Consider the following 22,708-nt stretch of genomic DNA (forward strand, 5'->3'; position numbering starts at 1 on the left):
TGTAACCAGTGCAAAGCATTTCTAAAGAAATTGCCAAGATAACCATGACAGTTTCCTTTTTTGGAGTCAAAGATCAAAGCTGAGCCTCAAGTAAACAAGACAGAGAAAAGTATTTCAGCCCTCGCTGATTATGGCTGTTGGGTCTTTCTGCTGTGTTTATCCTTGATAATAATGACAACTCTTGTGGTTTTCTAAGACCTTGGAGGAACGGCTCTTCCTCGCTGTCTTCCTGAAACAGAGAAGTTTCCTGTTACTTTGGGAACTAAGATGCTCTGTCTGCACTGGTGTTTGTGTTTAGGTGTATGGATGTGTGTTTGCACACTTGTGTGTGCCACACACTGTGCTGGGTTCTGGGAATACTGTATTTGTTCACAAGTTGTTACAATTTCTCTTCCCATGAAACTTATACCCTAGCTGATAATTTCTGATAGGAATAGGAACATAAAGAAATAAAATAGGGTTCTTGGATGGAGAGGGATTAGAAGGGAAGAAAAAGAGCTACTTTAGGGAAGCAGATGTGGCTCAAGCAATTGGGCTCTCGCCTACCACACAGGAAGTCCCTGGTTCAGTTCCCAGTGCCTCCTAAAGAAGACAGTGAGCTCGTGCTATGGGCAGGTGCAACAGGCTGATGCAACAAGAGACACAAGAAGGAAAATATAATGAGAGACACAACAAAGCAGGGAACAGAGGTTCCCAGTACCTCCTAAAGAAATGAGCAATCTGGACTGACAATGTGATAGCCAGGTCCTGAGCCTCAACAGACTCCAGCACCTACAATCTGATTTATTGGACTCACCACACTCAGCTAAGATGGAGTTGAAGAAGGACAACCATCACACCATGGAGCCTAGAGTGATTACAACTGAAAGTGGGAGGATTGCATCCAGCATCCATGTGGAATCTGAGCCTCCTCTTGACATAGAGGTGCAATGGACACAACCAATCCAATGTCCACATAGAAGAGGTGGCATTGGATTGGGAAAAGTGGACATGGTGGACGATGGGTATGGGGAAAGGCAGGAAGAGATGAGAGGTGGAGGCGTCTTTGGGACATGGAGCTGCCCTGGATGGTGCTTCAGAGGCAATCACCGGACATTGTAAATCCTCACAGGGCCCACTGGATGGAATGGGGGAGAGTATGGGCCATGATGTGGACCATTGACTATGAGGTGCAGAGGTGCCCAAAGATGTACTTACCAAATCCAATGGATGTGTCATGATGATGGGAATGAGTGTTGCTGGGGGGGGGAGAGGTGGGGTGGGGAGGTGGGGTTGAATGGGACCTCACATATATATTTTTAATGTAATATTATTACAAAGTCAAGAAAAAAAAAAGAAAAAAAAAAAAAAGAAAGAAATGAGCAAGACAGAGCCCTGACACAAAAGGCAGGCATGGCAAGCTGACACAACAAGATGACACAACAAAAGATACAGAAGGAAAGACAATTGAGAGACACAACAAAGCAGGGAACGGAGGTGGCTCAAGAGATTTGGCACCTCCCTCCCATATTGGAGTTCCTGGGTTCAGTTCCTGGTGCCTCCTAAAGAAACAAGGAAAATGAACAGACACAGCAAGTGCAAACGATGAGGGGGTGGGGAGAGATAGATAGATAGATAGATAGATAGATAGATAGATAGATAGATAGATAGATAAATAGATAGATAGATAGATCCTTAAGGGGAAAAAAAGGAAAAGAGCTACTTTAGATTGGGTGGCCAGGGAAGGCCTCTCTCAAGAAAAAAAAAATTAGTGCTGAAATCCGAATGACAAAAGGAAGCCAGTTTGCATATGTATTAGTCAGTCAAAGGGGTGCTGATGCAAAATACCAGAAATCTTCTGGTCTTTACAAAGGATATTTATTTGGGGTAGGAGCATACAGTTACCAGGCCATAAAGCATAAGTAACTTCCCTCACCAAAGTCTATTTTTACGTGTTGAAACAAGGTGGCTGCCAATGTCTATGAGGGTTCAGGCTTCCTGAGTTCCTCTGGGCTCAGCGCCTCTGGTCTCTCCACAAGGTCAGCTGTAGACTATGATGCTCTCTAGGTTTTGCCTCGCTCCACAAGGTCAGCTGTAGACTATCAGGTGAACTGCTCTGTCTCTCTGGGGTTTCTGCTGTGTCTAAGGAGCCATCTCTATTCTTCTGTGTTCTTCTCCTGGCTCAGGTCCTCTCTTCCCAGGGCTGGCTTCTCTTTCCTCTGGGTGCTTACTTCCTGGGGCTCCAGCTTAAGACTTCAGCATCAAATTCCAACTCTGTCCTTTGCCATATCTTTTATCTGTGAGTCCCCGCTGATGTGGCCAAATCAAAGCCCTAAGCACAATTTAATCATGCCCAGGGACAGACCAGTTTACAAACGTCATCCAATATCTAGTTTTGGAATTCATAACTATATCAAACTGCTACCATGCATAGTGTTCCGGGCCAAGAGAAGCGCAAGTATAAAGGCAGGAGTGAGCCTCCTGTATGTGGGGGTGGAGGAAGACCAGCATGGCTTGAATGCAAGCAGCATGAGATGAGCTGGAGGTGGGCCAGGGACCAGGCCACGTGGGTCCTCTCAAGCCCCAGTGCTCGACTCTCATCCTGAATCAAATGGGAAGCCATCGGGAAGTTTCAGCAGGGAAGAAGATGTGATCTGATTTACACTGTAAAGAGATCCATCCGGGAGGGAGCTTTGAGGGGAATGAATGAATTGCGTTTGGGAAGCAGTGGGGAGCAGAGGCAGGAGGACCAAAAAGGAAGCTTCTTGCAAGTAGTTCAGGAGGAAGATGATGGTGGGGGTTGAGATGAAGAGAGGCGACCATCCACAGTATATTTTGGAAGTAAAATTAACAGGAATTCCTGAAGGGTTGTATGTGTGAAAGAGGAAAGGGGGACAATCAAGGTGGCAGTCTTGTGGTCGGAGCCACTAAATGGTTTATGGAGCAATATATTAAGATCATTTCATTTATTCATTCAACAAACATTTATTGAGCACCTACTTTGTGCCAGGTACTATTCTAAGCTACAGGAACTACAGCAATGGAGGAAGTAATAAAATCCCCTAAGCCTTAAAATTTCTGTTCTAAGCGGGATAGAGAATAAGAGAGAGCAGAGTATTTGGGGAGGAAGATGGGAAATCAACTGCCAAATTCTTCTGATTCTACCTCCTAAATATTTCTTGCCATAGTTCAAATTAAAAATAAATGGCATGGGGGTTGTCCATCGTCATCATTTTGTTCATTGTCCCATCCAAAAAAAAAAAAAAAGAGAAAGTATAGAGTATCTACAAATGCAAGCATTTGTGCCATAAGATCTAAGCCCCTCTCAATCTGAAGCAGAGTGGAAATCACCATCCCCAAACCCTCCAGGCTGAGGAATGAGCAAACATAAGGGGAGAATGCAACCATGGACGAAGTAAACTCATTCATATTGTAGTAACGGAGGAACATGTAACATTGATATAAAGACAATGGTTACCAGAGGTTCTGAGGGGAGGGGGAGGGAAGAATAGGTGGAGCTAGGGCATTTTTAGGGCATTGGAATTAAGTGTAAACCACAAAATAAACTATAGACTTTGGTTAGTAGCAATGCTTCAATATTTATTCATCACTCGTAACAAATGTACCACACGACTGTAAGATGTTATTAATAGGGGAAGAAGTTTCTATGTAACTTTTCTGTACTCTAAAACATCTTTAAAAATAAAGTTTATTATATGAAAAAAAATTGAATGGCATATTACCACCCACACCCACAGTTTCCCCTATTATTCCAGAATTAAAAGAACGGCAGCTGCATTACAGCTCCCTTCAGGGGGTGACCTTGAAAGAGATCGGGGAGGGAAAATCTTTGTAATGGGCTGAGCTGCAAACAGTGCACCTGGTCATTTCACTTTGGGTGGAAAAAGTGGTCCAAGAAGTGAGAATATATAAAAATGCATGGGCAGTAGCCAAGAGTCTGGCTGTCTAGTCAGGGTCCAGAAGGAAAAAGATTGGAAGGTGAGAGATAAGGAGATCTGCAGTAGTCGTATGGATGGACATATGGACACTTTAGGGAAGATGAAGATTTTTTTTGCATGTGGATATGGATGTCTTTAATTATTTTTAGAGCAGTTGTAGGTTTATTGAAAAATAATGCAGAAAGTACAGAGTTCCCCATGCACCCCTTCATACAAATAGTTTTCCCTATTCGTAACATTATGCATCCGTGCGGTACATTCGTTACAACGGAAGAACCAATATTACTATAGTTCTATTATTAACTAAAGCCCATCGTTTGTTTTAACGTTCACTCTTCTGTTGTACAGTTCCGTGGGTTGTTTTATCTTAAATTTTTATTGTATAACATCTACACATCACAAAATTTCCCATTTTAACCACTTTCAAATAAACAATTCGATGGTATTAATTACATTTACAATGTTGTGCTACCATTAACACCATTCATTACCAAAACTTTATCATTCCCCAAAACAGAAACTATGCCAATTAATCATTAATTCCCCCTTCCCCACCCTTACCCCTGGCCCTGGTAACCTGTATTCTAATTTCTGACATTATGGATTTGCATATTCTATTTATTTCACATAAGTGAGATCATACAATGTTTGCCCTTTTGTGCCTGGTTTCTTTCACTCACATGATGTCTTCAAGGTTTATCCATGTTGTCACATGTATCAGAACTTTGTTCAACGGCAGACTAACATTCCATTGTATGTATATACCACATTTTGTTTATCCATTTATCTGTTGATGGATACTTGAGTTGCTCACAAAGTCAAGGAGATGTGGGTTGTAGGTCCATGCCCATGGGATCCGTGGGTTATAATGCACACCATATCCTACACATTTAGAAGCAGCCAGCCTTAGAGAGGATGGAAGAGTGTTCTAGACACACACCTAAATCACCAATTCAGAGAGAATATCCTTAATGGATGTGGTACCATCCTCCAGATGCAGGATATGCTTAAATCAGAGACCTCTATATGGAGCTAAGTCCCCAGTAAGAACACATGGATGTAGGAATCAAGGGTGTGTGGGGGACATGGGTGCTGGAATGAAGGGTGAGAGCAGATCATAAGTTTTCCCTTTACCATCACTCTCAATGACTCACTGGGGTATCTTGTGCTTCCTGACCCTGCAACTCTGCCTTCTGCAGGGTTGGAAGTCCTGGTCCCCAAAGGGTACACACTCTTGCCAGAGGACATAGAAATGTTGAGCTGCCATTAAGACACTTTGGGAAAGAAGATGCGGCTCAACTGATAAAGCATCCGCCTACCATATGGGAGGTCCAGGGTTCAAACCCAGGGCCTCCTGACCCATGTGGTGAGCTGGCCCACACGCAGCACTGCACAGGGAGCACCATGCCATGCAGGGGTGTCTCCCATGTAAGGGAGCCTCACACACAAGGAGTGTGTCCCTCATTGAGCCACCACACGCGAAGAAAGGGCAGCCTGCCCAGGAGTGGTGCCACACACACGGAGAGCTGACGCAGCAAGATGACCCAACAAAAAGAGAAACAGATTCCTGGTGCCACTGACAAGAGCACAATCGGACACAGAAGAACACACAGCAAATGGACATAGAGAGCAGACAACTGGGCGGGGGTAGGAGGAGAAGGAGAGAGAAATAAATTTCAAAAAAAAAAAAAAAGACATCTTGGGTTCCTGATGTCCAGGGACCAGCAGATGACAGAATTCAACCTAGTGACTGTGGTTATTTGACCCTGATCAGCTAGAGAAGGTAGTGCTGCTTTTTCACAATGGAGAAAGGAAGGAACATGTGAGGAATCTAGGTGGACTGTTGGGTGCCTCTGATCTCCCTTGCCTCCTGGTTCCAGTGCCCTATGACACCTGCAACAGCCCCTGTCTGAAAAGGGTATGATATGATTGCTCACGCCCATGAGGAATGAAGGTTTGGGTGACACCACCAAGTAAGCCACCAAAGCTTGGCAGGCTGATAGCTAAGGGTGAGGAGAATGTAGAATGAGTAGTGGGTTAGGGAGAGGATGAGTATCAGTTACAGACCCAAAACCAACTGCAATCTTTTTTGTTTGTTTACTTGTTTGTTTGCAGTGAGTACTTTAATTGAACCTGCAGTGAACTGGGGGGCAAAGACACGCTAAGCCACAGGGAATGGAGAGCAGGCAAAATCGGCGTGGTCGGAGCTCCTGGTCTCAAAAGGTACCAGCTGGGTCTTATGTGAGCAGGCTGGGCGAGACTTCAAAGCATCTGGGACATGTCCGTGAGCCACTGCATGGCTGCATGCTGATCTTTAAGATGCTCTACTTCTTTCTGAAGCACAGGACCCTGAGGGCAGCTCTGTGTTTCCGGCGGTGGCTGCTTCCTTTCCTGTCTTGGGGGATGGAGAAGTAGCCCCTGGTCTCCTGAGGATGGGGCGCTCTGGGCTTGAGGCCTCCCTGGGCCATGGCCAGGAGCTGGGAGTTTGCGGAAGCTTGGGAGGCCCTGGTCTTGGGGTCCCCATTGTTGTATCCTCCACAGTGCGAGGACAGTTGAGATAGCCCCAGCTTGCTTGCTGGGAGATGGCCTGTTGGGGCAGGCTTTCTATTTGGGCTACTTCTCAGGCCACCACCTCAGACTCCCTGGTCCTGGGTGCCACAGGTTTCTTTGCTGCCATGTACCTGGGCTGTTGGGGTCCAGAAGGGACCACGGGGTATTTCTTGGCTCTCCCAAGCACTGGAAGACCAGAGACTGGGGGAAGATGGCTGGTTCCAGGAGACCTCCCAAGAGATAGGTCTGAGATTCTCTCCAGGACAACTTCTGAGACCACAACTGGGGCACATTCTTCCTGGAAGTGACCTGGGGTAGGTAGCCTGCCCGCTCTCTTCCCGCCAGGCTGTGCATTTGCTTAGCGGACAACTTCTCAGGAGAAGAGAAGACAAGCTTTCCAACAAGCTGCCATTCCACTGTTGAGGCTAATGCAGGTGGGCAGGGGACAGGACAGCTTTTCTGTTCAGAAGGCATCCTCCAGGTGGCTGGGCTGTGCTTGGTGGTCCTCCTTAGGATTTTGTTTTCCTGATGTTTAGAACATTTTATTAAAGTACTAAATGGTTAGAATTAAGCTAAATAGAAAAACAGTAAATATTTACAAAAACAGTGATAACAGCACTCAAACCACACACACGTAATAATCCAGAAAGGTCTTTTTTAAAAAGTTTATCAGCCGAAATTAGGGAGATTTCCAACACGGATTTAAAAGCTCAGTGCCGAGCACGATGTCAGTATAACATGTAGGACCCTTGAGGGAACACTGTTCCCCGCTCTTCGGTGATCCAGTGCGCCCTAGGAGTTGGTTCCTTGGGAGATTGAGACTCAGAGGAAGCAGAGAGGACAAGTCAAGAGTTGAGAGAGTCCCAGGACTGTTCTAGTTTTCTTCATCCTGTTGACTGTGTTGGAGCTATACCAGGGGTTCTTAACCCTTCTTGTTCCATGTCCTCTTGCCAGTCAGGAGAAAACCACAGACCCCTTACTAAGTCCACACTGTACTGCCTATTATTTAATACATCATACCTGCACCAGCATGTCCCCACAGGAATAATGTTTTGAATTTCAAGTCAAGCTCACCCACCCCTTGTTAAGAACCTCTGGGCTTTACAGACTGAGGTAGGATGATTTTCTTCAGCCTCAGAAAAAGAGGCCCATGGGGAACCACGGAGGAACATCCTCCTGGGCCTACTTGGAGAAACAGAAGTGGGGGAGCAAGGCATGGCTTGTAGGGGTCATGAGAAACACACCGTTGAGCTCTCCTGCTGTGCCTGGGCAGCGACCAGCCAAGACCAAGCGTGGTGCGGGGACTGATGCAGGCTCATCAGAGGGAGACGCGGGGAGCCTTTAATGGGCATTTCTGGAACAAGAATTCCACATCAGCCTGGCCAGGCTAGGAAGGCCCTGCTGTCGGAGACCCCTTTCCCATCCTCTTTCATTCCCACGGCCCCTGCCCTTGACAAGTGTCAGGGTGTCACGGCAGGGCGCCTGCCTTCACCCACCCCCTCCTCCACGGATCCTGCACAGGATTTAAATCTCCTGTCTTGGGGTCTGCTTCTCAGAGGATCTGCACTGACACAAGACCTAACTTTTATTTTTTTTTTTAATTACCTCAAGTACTGTAATTTCTCCCTTAAGTGTAAAGCCTGGGCAGTGGAAGGGGTGGGCAAGATTTGGGCTGTATATCCATGATACACTCTTGGTACTGGGCTGCAGAACACCCTACTTTTCTACGGCTTTTTAACATAGTTTCAGTAGCAGATATATAATGAATACCCTTTGTTAAACTCCTGTATAGTGGTGGCAGGCAAGGGGGGGACCCTTTGCCTTAGAAACTAGCACAGCTCTAGTAGATTCTTTAAATTCTTGTTTTTCTGTTCAGAAGGCAATATATACCCACTTAAAATAATGGTGAAATAAAATAAAAAACAAAGTTCTAAAATAAGTTGAGCAGGGATTAGCAACAGAGTAAAAGTCAAGAGTATTGATTTTTTAAAAAATACTAAGAAATAAAAAGGAACGAATTATGACTATACTAAAAAGCATGGATTATTCTCAAGAATATTAAGGTAAGTGAAAGAAGCTAGACACAAAAGAATTTATCCTATATGACTCCATTTAAATAAAATTCTAGAAAAGGCAGATTTTACCTATAGTAACAGAAAGCTGTTCAGTGATTGTCTGGGCTGGGGGACTGCAAAGGGGCAGGAGGGACTTTGGTTTTTTTGGATGGGGGGGATGTAGCAGTTTGGCATTGTTCACAAATTCCAAAAATATTTATTGAGTTATGTTTGTAAACTGGTCTGTCAGAGGTATCACTTTTATTTGATTAAATTATGATTAGGACTTTGATTGGGCCACATCAGTAGGGTGTTGAGTCCCTGCCCATTGGTGGATGGGGACTCACAGAGAAAAGACATGGTAAAAGATAGAGTTAGGAGTTTTGAGCTGGAGCCCAGGAAGTAAACATGCTGAACACAGAGGAACAGAGATGGCTCCTTAGGCCTGTCAGAAGCCGTGGGGAGGGACACAGAGCTGTTTGCCTGATAGTCTACAGCACAGCCATGGAGAGAGCACAGCAGCTGAGCCTGCAGAGAAATAGAGCCCCAGGAAGAGAGGAACCCAGGAAGTCTGAACCCTGGCAGACGTTGGCAGCCATCTTGCTCCAACACGTGAAAATAGACTTTGGTGAGGGAAGTAACTTATGCTTTATTGCCTAGTAACTTTTAAGTTTCTTCCCCAAATAAATACCCTTTATAAAAGCCAACAGAGTTCTGGTATTTTGCATCAGCACCCCTTTGGCTGACTAATACAGGTGGAAATTTTAATTGTGGTAGTAGTTACATGTGTGTGCCAACGTTTGTCAAAACTCATTGAACTGTACACTTAAAATGGGTACATATCGCTAAATTACACTTCAGTAAAAAGTACTGAGGAAACAAACACACAATTTTCAATTTTAGTGGGATCTTGCTCAAAACACTTTGCTTCATTTTGGCCCCCATCTTCTCCTATCTGATGTCCTGACGGGTTTCCCTGCTAGTTTCTCTCCAATCCATTCTTAGTTCTGTAGCTAGAATGATGTTTCTAAAAGAAATTCATTCCCCAATATCCCCATTCTTCTTCACCTGTATCAGTCAAGGGAAAGGAAGGAAGGGAGAGAGCGAGGGAGGGAAGGAGGGAGGAAGATGTGGCTGTGGAAAGTTACAGGTAAATGTATAGACAGACCCAGAATCCTCGGGACTGGGGAATGAACTATGAACTAAAGTAGACTTACTGATGTTCTACTATAGATTTATTGTGATTCTAGCAATGGAAGAAATTTCATCACTGATGTGCAGGCACTGGCCACTGGAGGTTCTGAGGGCAGGGAGAGGGAAAAACAGGTATACTATGGGGGTGTTTTCAGGACTTGGAAATTGTCCAGAATGACATTATAATGACAGATAGAGGCCATTACATATCTTCCCATAACCTACAAAATTGTGTGGGAGAGAGTGAACTACAATGTAAACTATAATCCATGCCTCGTGGCAATGCTCCAAATGTTTTATCAATTGTAACAAATGTACCACACTAATGAAGGATGTTGTTAATGTGGCAAAATGTAGGTGTAGGCAGCAGGGCATACGGGAATCCTCTTTATTTTTATGTAACAATTTATGTAATCTAAGTATCCTTTTTTAAATTAAGTATATATTTAAATATATATATAGATGTAGATATTTGTTAGAGGGATTTGACCTTATGCGATTGTAATAGCTGGTTAAATGGTCCCCATGAGGCTGTTATGTTCACCTGTTATTTTCTGATGCTGGAGTTTGAAGTCCACAGGGCAGGCAGGTGGGAAGGAGAGGAGGATGTAAAATTCCAATTACAAGTACAAGGATGACCTGAATCTGTCAGTTCTTGTTGCCCCTCACCTTGGTGGCAGAGGGTCTTCATCACCCTGGACTTAAGCACACACCTGGTACAGGAGTCAGAGAAGCTGAAGGATGACCCAGGTAAAGGGGGAGTAGTTGCAGGCACGTTCACTGCCTCACACCACAAGGTGAGCCAGCACATAAGCGACACGCATAAGCTATAAAACAGCTGCTGCTTCACCTCCCCCCTCCAACTCTCCCACAGAATTTCTCTTATGGCACACTCACATGGAAACATACAATAAAGGGAATTCTGGGAAATGTAGCTCAGCTTAGCCAAGTTAATACATTCCCAAGTATCACACCACCCCAAACTTGAAATGGCTTCCCATTACCCTTAATCCTTAACAAGACTTGGAAGGGTCTCTGTGATGTCACCTCTATCAGATTTTCTGGCTTTAGCCCCTACTCCCACATCCCAAGCTAAACACATTTAGGTGAGAACCAATACGCTAACTTCCAGATCTTTCCATATTCTCTCCTTCCTTTCCTTGCCCCTTAGCCTGGCTGAGACCTGTTCACTCTTATGGCCTTAGCTTCCTTTAGGAAACCTTCCCTGAAACCTCACGTTATCCTTGGTAAATCACAAGACCAGGTCCATAGCTGGCATCCAACAAATTTCAGCTGAACAAATAAATGTGTGCCGATGAGAATTCAAACTGATTTTAATTATGTAAACACATAGCTGTGGTCTTAGGTGTACAGGATAACGTGCTATAGACGAGGTCAGTGGTTAGGCAATATCCCCAGGCCTATTAAAATGTTAGGAACCCTATTCTTCTGCAGAAATGCACACATCCATCCATCCCCCCCCTTATTCACTCTATTCCTCTGCTATATAAACCCCATTACACCCCAAACTTTCTTACTTTGAGTTCCCCAGAAAGCAGAGGCTGATTTATTTGCGAGGTGATTCCTGGGAGTGGAACTCATAATCAGACACAGGAAACAGGAAGAAAGGGCAGTAAAGGGGATGTTACTAAGCTGGTTACTGCTGTGGATACCAGAAGCTCTACCTCACTGGGGACCCTCTGAACAACTGTGGAAACATGATGGCCCTCTGAGAGAGACGGAAGCATTTATCCACCAACTTCCATTCCTCAGTGGTTGAGTGTTACCTCTGGGAAACATGTCCTCTGCTCCCAACACTTCCAACCTGCAGGATGAATGAGATACCTTTGCTTTAGAGAAAGCCTGAAAGCAGAAAAATAGAGGCCTACAGCACTTGTGGGATGTTGGAAAAACACACACAAATTTTATCCACCATAACTGCAATAAAGTTAGCAGTGAGCCAAGGAGATGCAGCTTGATTCACCAACAATTTGGTCCACTTCCCATGGGCCTTTTCCTCCATTGCTAGGTGCCACCATAAACACAAAGACTAAAAAGTGCCAAACCAATTTCAGTTTTCTGAGAGCTGGTGCTTTGGGAGTTTAGGTAAATTCCATTAACTTACTGAGTAACAGTACAGACAAAAGGAAGAAAAAGAGCTAGAGCATAGCATAGGTAGGTAGATCAATACTGATTGAACAGCTATACTCAGAGAATGTTTATCAATGATGAGAACTTCCAATTTATATTGTGTTCCTTCCTTCTATATTGCCTTGCAGAGGAGTTCCTCAATGTTTGTGAGTGGGGCAAGAGCATGTTTAAAATGCCATAGAGTTGCTTAACTTATAGTACCTATAATTTGATCTAAGAAAACATAGATCAGGGCTCATTTTATCCCTCATAGGACAGTTTGTAATACCTTGACACATTTTTGATTGTCACAACTGAGGAGGGGAGAGGGTAAGTTACTGGAATCTAGCAGACAGAGGCCAGGTATACTGCTAAACATGTACAATACACAGCCCCAGTCCTCCATAAGAGAATTATATGACTCAAAATGTCAATAATACCAAAGTTGAGAAAGCCTAACAGATAAAGGGTATCTGAGTGTTAAGTATTGACACATAAGTATTTATAGAAACACATTATTTTTTCACCTAACATATTTTATTTGCTTATAACATTTAAAAAATATTTTATTATATAGCAGCAATACAAAGTGTTGCATTAGTACCACCAAAACCAAAGGAATTGGTGAGTCCAATACATCTTTTCTCAGTTTTCCATTCCTGTGCCTTTAGTGGAACATAATTGAGATCAAATTCTGGTTCTGTACAATCCAGGTTTAAAGTAGGTGGTAGTTTTTGATGATAACAAGCCAGTGCAGTAAAAGCTGCTTCAATCGCCCCTGAAGCTCCCAGGAGATGTCCTGTGGCTCCCTTAGTTGAAGAAACTGCCAGTGCATACGCATGGTCTTTGAAAAGATATTTGATAGCTTTGTTTTCAGCTGCATCTCCCAAAGGTGTGGAAGTAGCATGTGCGTTGATATAGGATATCTCTTCATGTTGTACACCTGCATCTTTTATAGCAGCAGCCATACATCTAATAAAATAAGAAAAATAATTTAACAGAGCTAAGTTTAATTTTAAAAGGGGATTCTTTATCTGTATGGTTTATGTAAAAGGAACATAGGTATCTGAATACACTGGATGAAAAGAACGATTTGCTCTAGTAACAAAACCCCACATTGGATTATGTGGGTTAAGGAGTGAGTCACTCCCAATATTTTGAACTGACTCATCACCATGAGATGAACACACAACAAAATTGATTTTATAATCTCTAATCAAATATACTTCCATTTATTTTAACTGGCTTTTTATCTTGGGGGAAACTTACCCTAGAAAATTTTTTTTCAGACAGGGAAAAGAGATTTAAAATGTGGAAGAAATTTTATAACTACGTTTTAATTCTTTCTTTCACATTTAAATATGAAATATGGCATATTTCCCAATATTCTAAAATAATCTAAAAACTTCTGTACGATTATTTCAGCCCTTCAAAATCCTCTTTACTGCAGCTGTAAAAAAAAATTTTTTTTAATGAATTAGCTAAGCCAAAAAAAGGAAACAAATCCAAAACCAAAATGTTCTCTGAAAATCTCATGGATGTTAACACCTGCTTTTTTAGTCCATGATCTCCAACTGAATCTATTTTGCAGTACAGTGAAAGGCTCCCCTAAACATAAGCTTCTTCATCAAGTTGTTGCTGTGCTTGGCATTTCTAGCACCAGCTACTGACTAAAACTCAGAAATGTAATTTAGGGGTTGGTAAACTGTGGCCAAGGCCAGCTCCCTGTTTTTGTAAATAGCTTCACTGGAACACAGCCAGGCCCTTTCATTTACATATCCTCTATGGCTGCTTTTGTGCTACGATGGCAGAGTTGGATAGGTGTGACAGAGTCTCATGAAACCGAAAATATTTATTATTTATCCCTTTACATAAAAAGTTTGCCAACCCCTAGCTAATTTAACTGGTTAAAATATAATATGACCTAATAACCTAATATGAGAGGGCTAAACTTTGAGCTAGCTAACACATCATAAGGAAACTTTTTAAAAACTCAATTCACTACCTCACTCTTCTACAATAGTAACTTGCTTCTGAAAGGATAGTCCTGAGACGAGCAGCAGCAGCAGCAGAGCTTGTTAGAAATACAGAAACTCAGGTGCCCCCCTAGACCTAGAGACATAATCTGCATTTTGATAAGATTCTTGGGTGAACTGCGTGCACCTTAAAGGCTGAGAAATGCTTATTTAGTAAAAGTAAAGCCCTGCCGAAAGGGTACAAGAATAGCACTTCCAGAATGAAGGACTGGTTTATTGTCCTAATCCGAAGAAAAGCCAAATAGGAGGATCATGGGAAAGAGCACTGACAATTGTTAAAAACAAATGAAGGTGTGAGAACTTGGCAAAAACACACGTGGCCTGAAGGGGATAGAAGTAAATAAATAAATCTTTTTAAAAAATAAAATAAAATAAAATCCAATTTTTGTAAGGATATTCAAATATTTTCAAATATTTCAAAGATGTAAAAGCTCCCAGGAGATGTCCTGTGGCTCCCTTAGTTGAAGAAACTGCCAGGGCATGCGCATGGTCTTTGAAAAGGTATTTGATAGCTTTGTTTTCAGCTGCATCTCCCAAAGGTGTGGAAGTAGCATGTGCGCTGATATAGGATATCTCTTTGTTGAGCATAAAATGGTTAAACCACAGAGATACTGTATACCAAGAATGTCAGATACTATAATTTTTCCCTATTTGGGGACCCCAATAAATTGTCTTATTTGAAGGAACACTTGGAATGAAACAACCACACAATCTTTACCTCAAGGCACCTGCTCCTTCAGAATCCGGGGCAGTTATATGACCAGCATCACCTGAGAGTCCATAGCCCAAAACTTCTGCATATATCCGGGCCCCTCTGTGAACAGCATGCTCGTGTTCTTCCAGGACAAGCACAGCTGCACCTTCTCCCATTACAAAACCATCTCTCTTTGGATGAAATGGTCTACATGCCAACTTGGGATCTGAGTTTGTACTCAAGGCCCGCACTCTAGAAAATCCAGCAATAGATAAAGGGCTAATGCAAGAATCGGTACCTCCAGCCACCATCACATCGGCGTCACCATGGGCTATAAATCGGTAAGAGTCTCCCACAGCATGAGCTCCTGTGGTACAAGCTGTGGATACAGCATGATTGGGTCCCTTGAGTTTATGGCGAATACTGACCTGGCCTGCTGCCATATTGACCAGAATCTTAGGGATGAAGAATGGACTGACTTTATTGTAGCCTTTTGTCTGAAACAGCAAAGCAGTTCCAGAAATAACTTCAAGGGGAACCATTCCCATGCCAATTGCCACCCCAGTGGCCACTTGATCAGCTTCTGACTGAGGATTCCAGCCGGAATCTTTCATGGCTAACTCCGCAGCCCCAATGGCCATGATGGTGGGAGAAGACATGGACTTGATATCTGATTTGGACACAAAGTTTTGTTCATTGAACTGCCCTTCATTACCACCTCTTGGCACATAAGCAGCAACACTGCAAGGGATACTCTTATACTCTTCACCAACCAGTGGAACAATTCCACTCTCTCCCTGGATAAGACGATCCCATACCAGTTGAGTTCCAACACCAAGAGGAGTCACTAAACCGATGCCTGTAATGACAACCCGCCTATGCAATCTGGAAGCTGGTTCAGTCCCGAAAAACCTCCTTTTCCTTCTTATTAAGCGCTGGCATATTCTTGAATATAGAAGATGAGGGCTTGTAGTCTTTAGAAAATTTTGCAAGCAGTATGACAACATAGTTGAGATTCAGATGATCAGAAACACATTCCTGGAACAGACCACAACACACTGGGGAGGTACTGCTGTTTAAATAGCTTAAAGGCCTAAGCAACACCATATGGGGTTCTCTTTTAGGTACTTGGTGTGGGCTGTTAATTAGCACATCTAATCTATGAAATTTTAATTTATCATCAAACAGCTTCTTTGGACTTAACTCCTCCTTTTTTTAGACAGTAAGTACTCTCAGACATTTACATAGAGATGAATTAATGATTCATTCAATTCACCAAAACAGAATTACTCAATAAAAACCATAAAGGTAATCCTAACCAGATACTGGCTTCAGGAAGCATCCTTTTACAGGGCTTACTGAGACCTTATCCTAAATAGCATTTCTGGTGTCAGTGGCTCAGAAATCCCATTTCAGGGAGTCTTCTTGGCGGTAGGAGTAAATGGGCTTTATTGACAGGTAGAGGTAACCAGCCTTTCCAACAGACCTCCAGGACGAAAAGCCCGGGATTGAAGGTCGGGAAAGCTGGGTTCAGAATCGACAGCTGTCAAGAGGCCCGAGTGGCGGGTCATCCCACCCCTCTAAACTTACACCACTGTGTCACTTGCGCAAGGAGAACTTTGAACTAGACGGTTTCTCCCCGGGGAACGCGAGGGCGGGGGCAGGGAGGGGTGGGCGCGGCCGTTCCCCGCACCGCCTCGCAGGCAGCGCCACACCGGAAGGGAGCGCGGCGAGGGGAGACAGAGAAGCCCGGCTCCCCCACCCGGGTCTAGCCCCGACGCCCCCCGGGTAACGGAGGGGCGCCGGGAAAACAGCGATACCAGCCCCACGACTCACGCTGACCACGCCGCCGCCGCGCGCGCGCGTCCGCACGCACGCCTGCACGCACGCACATGCGCGCTCCTGCGCACGCGCGTCGTTCGAGCTGGGCGCGGCCCTTGCCCTTCGTCGGTGTGATCTCTGCTGAGGGCGGACGGAGGCGGGCCGGGGCTGGGGTTGTGCTGGGAAAAGGCTGCCCTGGGACCTACAGGGAACTGCAGAGAATCCAAGGCGTTGCAACTCGTTGCGATGCAAAATCAAAAAGGATTGGGGTGGGGTATGGGGATATTTTCCCTTGTGGGAGAAAGAAGAGGCTCATATTTTGCGGAAATCCTTGGAAAAAGGAATTCAGGAACTTTCTGTAGCCTCAAGAATGTACCACTCAGTTATTTATAATAGTGACGAAAATAAGAAACTAATCCAAATGACCAAAGCCAGGAAATTAGTTGTGTATCTTATGGTACATCCAAATGTTACACAGGCATTAAAAATAATTTTATAGTTAAATATTTATTAATGTGGGAAGATGCTGGTTCTAGGAGACACAAATTACAGAACACTATATGCCATTTTATTAAGGGATACTTTTCCTAAAAGGTCTAGGAGGATTGTTAGCCACCACCTTATTTTTGCTTGACTTTATTTACTACTTTTTCTGTATTTTTGTAGTAATAACAAAGTTGTTTACAATTTTTAAAATTGTTACCAGATCTGGGGCAGTGCTCCAACTGTCACACCACATGTCTGGAGAGAACGGAAACAAGAATAAAGAGTGAAGACGTTTATTTCTAAGTGTCTGAAAATTTTAACTTTATTTGCTCATAACTGGCTGGGAATAACATGAATATGTAAAAAATCATTAAGTCTACAAGGTGGTATTTACTGACCATCTGTTGCCCATGTGTGGTCCCAGATGTGGGTTTTTATTTTGCTTTTTTTCTTCTTTAGATTAAGGATTGATCATAAAATCTGCATGTGAATTTCTATCCATATTTATGTTTCTTTCCTAGAAAGAATGCCACTTGAAACACAGTTGTTTCAGATTAGATGCTCTGCCTTCTTTCCCAGTTCTAGAGTATTTGGGTCAAGCTTAGCTATTCTGGGACAGTGCTGGATTTAAATGAGTTTGGGAAATTTCTCTGCCCAAAATAGTGCAGGGTAACCAGCTTAACCTTGAGTAATCCTTAATCCAAGTTCATTCAATCACTTCTAAGGATGGCCCTCATTTAATAGGAATAGTTACTTTAAGAAAAATTAAAGCAAATACATGTGGTTATTAAATAAACTCAAACTTACTATCTCTGCTTTTCATTGATGTACAATATTTTAAAGCAATAGTGTGTAAATGCCTACAATTTTGTCTTTTTATAAAGCATACATTTTTAATGGACTGTTCCAGTTTTCTTTGGTAATATCAAAATATCATTTTGGACAAGAAGTAACAAATCAATTAAAATCCAATAGAAAAGTAAAAAGGACAAAAAATTCATTTCACTTTTATTTCTACCTCCAATCTCCTTTCCTTTGGTTTGAAAATGGTTGGGAAATAGGATATTCTAATAGTTGTATAAGATTTAGTGTCATTTTTCCTGCTACAATACTATGGTGTTTTCTTGCACCAAAATCTTCAGAGTCTCCAACTATTATAGCCACCTCTTCAGACTTTTTCAATTTACCTTAAATTCTTTGTAATCTGATTCAAAACTGTCTTTTCAGATAAAGCTTTTATTCTCTATTAAATTGAGCCAACTGATCTTCTTGCTCTCTCTTGGTTAACTCTAACCTTTCTTTTCCCATCTCTGTATCTTTGCTTGTATTTTCTTTTCTTCAACAAACATTTTTCTCCTACCATGTGCTAGAAGCAGGGATACAAAAATACCTAGGATATGGTTCTTGTTCTAAAGAAGCTCAGTCTACTAGAGGAGAGAGGGAAACCAATATGTGCAAACAGATGCCGTAATATTAATCTCAATAAGATGCAAAGGGGTAGTGAAGTCATGCTACCTTGTGAAGTCAGAAAAAGCTTCTAAGACGTGATCCTTGAGCTGTATCTTGAAAATGACTAGTTGCTTGTCTGGCAAATAGGATGGGAAAGTGCATTGTGTCTCTGATTAGGCGTATCAGGTTCTCCCACACCTAGGAAGATCTTCCATTCTCATCTCCTTAACTTCTTTAACCTCCAAAGATAAAAGTCCTATTTAAATTCTTCCTCCTCTGTGAAACTTCGGTCCATGGTAAAATTGTCCTTCCTCTAAAGTAGTAGTTCTCAAAAGTTATCAGGCATCCAAGTCAAATGATGGGCTTGTTACTTCACAGATTGCTTCAGGAGGGGGCCCAAGAGTTGTCTTTCTAGTAAGTTCCCTGACGCTGATTTTGCTTGTCCAACTACTGCTCAAAACTCATCATGATATCCATGACAGCAGAGCCCAAGCCTGTCTCCTTCTTTGCTGTATTTCTAGCGTCTAGCACAGTGCTTGATATTTAGTACTCCCTAAAATACGGTGAATGAATGGATTATTGAATGAATGAACTAATACACACCCTTACATTGGCTAATATACATACACTGCTTTGGCACGTCTTACCAAATGACTTTTTTTTTGGTCTTCACAATAACATTTGTTTTGTCAGCTAAAGGGATACCTGCATGTAAGATATTATTATTAATTAGTTTCATCTTCACTACATTAAACTCTCTGTGTCATCTATCTCAGACTGCTTTGTACACAGCAGGTGTTCAATAAATAGCTGTTGGTTAATAACTTAATGCGATCACACAATAATGAAGCACCACACCAATTTCTAAAAGTCTTCAACTCCTCTGCTTGTTGATGGTCTTTGTTGAGGTCAATATACATATTTTATGACATAACTGATCCTGGGGGAAAGTTAGTGGGTCATTTCTTATTTTGTCTATTTCATTTAAGAATAGTGCCACCATGTGTCAAATTTAAAGACGATGTCTTTAATAAAGCTGGAATCCTGAAAAAAATATCATTCTTTCAGAGAAAAAAAAAATCAGCTGCAAGAACAGGAAGTTAAATGCTGATTTAATAGTAGAACATCCTTTAGTTCAGGGGTTCTTAACCAGGGGCTCGTGAGCTTGAACTGAAATTCAGAAAAACAATATTCTTGTGGGGACAGGTTGGTACAGATGTGATATATTTATTAAATAATACACAGTACAGTGTGGACCTAGTAAGGGATCTGTGGTTTTCACCTGACTGGCAAAGGGGTCCATGGAACAAAAATGGCTAAGAACCTCTGCTTTAGTTGTTTGAAGCAATGACAGGTATAAAGAAATTAAGAGTAGCTTAATATCTTCAAATTTTCTAAAGGCAACTAAAAAATCCAAATATCCCCAACTTAAGTACAAACAAGCACAAAGGGAAAAGAATGAGATAATGTCTCTTATTATAACAAATTCCCTCAATACTTCATAAATGGTGGCAGAGTATTGTGTACTTGTAAATTTTAAGAGAAGGGTTGGTTAAGAGTTGTTTGGAAGAATTTAAAGTTTCAGGTGATTAAAAATAGATTAAACAGGGAGCAGATGTAGCTCAAGTGGTTGAGCCCCACCTCCCACACAAGAGGTCCCAAGTTCTTTTCTTGGTACCTCCTTAAAAAAACAAACAACAAACAAAACAAATGAAAAAAGCCAATTCAGGGAAGCTGATGTGGCTCAGTGGTTGAGAGCCAACTTCCTACATACGAGGTCCTGGGTTCAATCCCCAGCCTCTGGTACCTAAAATATAGATAGATAGATAGATATCTAGATATCTAGATAGATATCTAGATATCTAGATAGGTAGATAGATAGATAAAGATTAAATAGCAATGTACTGAATAACTCCTGAAATGGTCATTTCTGTGATTTTATGGACTGTATATTACCTCAGTATTAATGTTATGACATTGTTTTTCACACTATGGTTGCATGTTCCTATAGTCATCAACTCTGTCAAGAGCAAGGCTGATTTGGCCCAACAGATAGGGCGTCCACCTACAACATGGGAGGTCCAAGGTTCAAATCTCTGGGCCTTCTGACCCATGTGATGAGCTGGCCCATGCTCAGCGTTGATGCACGCAAAGAGTGCCCTGCCACACAGGGGTGTCCCCCGCATAGGGGAGCCCTACGTGCAAGGAGTGCACCCTGTAAGGAGAGCTGCCCAGCACAAAAAAAGTGCAGCCTGCCCAGGAATGGCGCCGCACACACGGAGAGCTGACACAGCAAGATGATGCAACAAAAAGAGACAGATTCCCAGTGCTGCTGACAAGAATGCAAGCAAACACATAACACACAGCAAATGGACACAGAGAGCAGACAACTGAGGGCGGGGAAGGGGAGAGAAATAAATAGAATAAAAAAAAAAAGGAAGGCTGAGGTGACAGACCCTCCCTCTTCTACCTTAATTCCAGAGTACCTCCATTTTGGTGTTTTGTAAAAACTGGGTTTTCTCCTAAGATTTTTATTTGGAAAATAAAAAGCATTCTAAAAGAAATAAAAAGCACTCTAATAAAACATAAATCAGGGAAGCAGATGTGGTTCCACCAGTTGGCCGCCCACCTACCACGTTGCAGGTCCCTGGTTGGGTCCCAGTGCCTCCTAAAGATAAGCGGATACCGCACCGGTCCCAACAAGCAGACACCTCAACGAGCAGATGCCACAAGCCAGCAGACACCGCAGCCCACAGGAAGGGGATGTGGCTCACCGGGTTAGGTACTCGCCTCCCATGTAGGCGGACCCAGATGTGGCTCCCAGTGCCTCCTGGAGAACGCAAGCAAACAATGAGCAGACAGGCGAAAGAACCGTGTGGGGGGGGGATAAATAAAAAAATAGTAATAAATCAATCTTAAAAAAACACTTCATTACATAATATATTTTAATCTTAAATAATTATTATAAGAATAAACAAATGTGCTAATGGTAAAAAGGAACCCAGATTAAAGGACAGACAGTTTGTGGGAGAGAGAGCTAGCTCTAACTCTCCCCTTCCCCCTTTCATTCATGTAGAGTTCTGTCCAGCAAGCAACTACCTTTTCCAGCCCCCCTTTTATTTAGATAGGGCCTCGTGCTTGCCAATGAAATGAAAGAGAAAATGCTACATGTGCCTTCTGGATCTATGTGGTTAAGAAGTGGGTGAGCCTGCATTTTGCCCACCCACAGGCCAGACTCTGAGGCTCTGTGGCAGAAGCTGGCAAGCTACAGTCTGTGGGGAAAATCAGGCAGGCCACCTGTTTTTGCAAATAGTTTCACTGGAACACAGCCACGCCCACCTGTTGTAAGTATGGTCTATGGGGCTACAATGCAAAGTGAGACTAGTTGCGCCACAGTCCCACAAAGCCGAAAACATTTACTATCTGTTGCCCTCTTACAAAAAAATATTTGTTGACTCTTGCACTAATGGATGGAAGGAGATTGGGTCCCTGAACAACTTCCTGGAGGAAATCCACCCCCTGACTAATTACACCTAACATTAAACCGTTATGTGAGCAAGAAAGAAGCGTCTGCGTTGCAGAATGAACATTTTAATTACAGCAGGTAGCAACATCCTGTTAAACACATTATTCTCGGAAGCTGCTTAAAAGTCTTACCCTATTTATTAAAAAATTCTCTTATGTATCTGGCAGATGAATGGAAATTGAAGTTGGATGGCTCAGAGATGATGGAAGAAAAGTTCAAATCTAAAGCAAACAGTATAAAGCATGGAGAACATTCAAAGAGGCTCCTGAGGCAAGTATCTTAGAAACATAAGGTCAGGAAAATATTTGTTGAGATTTGGAAAGTAATTTCTGCAGCTAGGGAAGTTTATTTCAATGGTTGCTGAAGCATGACACTGAATTAAGGAGGTGAGGAATCCATCTTCTAGGAGAAACAAAGGACACTGATCGATCTGTAAAACAAGTCTCTAAACAATACTTATCCCTACTACTGGGTGCATATTTTTATACTCTTCCTCCCCCTCACCCATTCTATTCGGTTCTTTCCTGGTTTGTTATTGTGTGTGTGTTTTATGCTGGTCAACACACAGTAGATTGACGCCACAACCCTCTAACGGGCACTTTGAAACACGACCTTCTAGAGCTGTCCTCCTATAGAGCTGGCAATCACGGGAGGGATTTCCACTCATTCTAGCTCTCAAAAGAAGCCAAAGGTCTGGACCCCGCGGAGCTGAAAGCCACGCGCGTGGTTCTGAGCGGCCGGCTCGTCTGTCCTGCCCTCCGGGGCCCGCCGTCCCCCTCGCCCCGGGAGGCTACGAGGGCCTGACCTTGACCTCCCTGCCGGAGGCCGCC

At 42.9% G+C, this 22,708-nt stretch overlaps 1 protein-coding gene across 2 annotated transcripts; it reads right to left on the reverse strand.

Annotated features, from left to right (window-relative positions):
* Nucleotides 1-12,384: 12,384 nt before the first annotated feature.
* Nucleotides 12,385-16,482, reverse strand: OXSM (3-oxoacyl-ACP synthase, mitochondrial). 2 transcript variants are annotated; one of them, XM_004474523.4, is made up of 3 exons: nt 16,433-16,482; nt 14,621-15,634; nt 12,385-12,838 (listed from the first exon to the last, which is right to left on the reverse strand). In XM_004474523.4, the coding sequence occupies exons 2-3, from the start codon at nt 15,601-15,603 to the stop codon at nt 12,436-12,438; spliced, it is 1,386 nt and encodes a 461-aa protein (XP_004474580.1). In that variant the 5' UTR covers nt 15,604-15,634; nt 16,433-16,482; the 3' UTR covers nt 12,385-12,435. The 2 variants fall into 2 exon arrangements, with proteins under 2 accessions (XP_004474580.1, XP_004474579.1); XM_004474522.5 differs by having other exon boundaries at nt 16,187-16,475.
* Between the last annotated feature and the right edge of the window lie 6,226 nt (nt 16,483-22,708).

The sequence above is a fragment of the Dasypus novemcinctus genome, chromosome 31 (assembly GCF_030445035.2).
Source record: "Dasypus novemcinctus isolate mDasNov1 chromosome 31, mDasNov1.1.hap2, whole genome shotgun sequence".
NCBI classification, from domain to species: domain Eukaryota; kingdom Metazoa; phylum Chordata; class Mammalia; order Cingulata; family Dasypodidae; genus Dasypus; species Dasypus novemcinctus.

Excerpts from the sequence above, each read along its gene's own strand:
- OXSM (XM_004474523.4), bottom strand. The coding sequence starts at position 15,603 with ATGTTGTCATACTGCTTGCAAAATTTTCTAAAGACTACAAGCCCTCAT. Across the intron at positions 12,839-14,620 it reads GAAGGAGCAGGTGCCTTGAG|ATGTATGGCTGCTGCTATAA; the intron begins GTAAAGATTGTG and ends TTATTTTATTAG.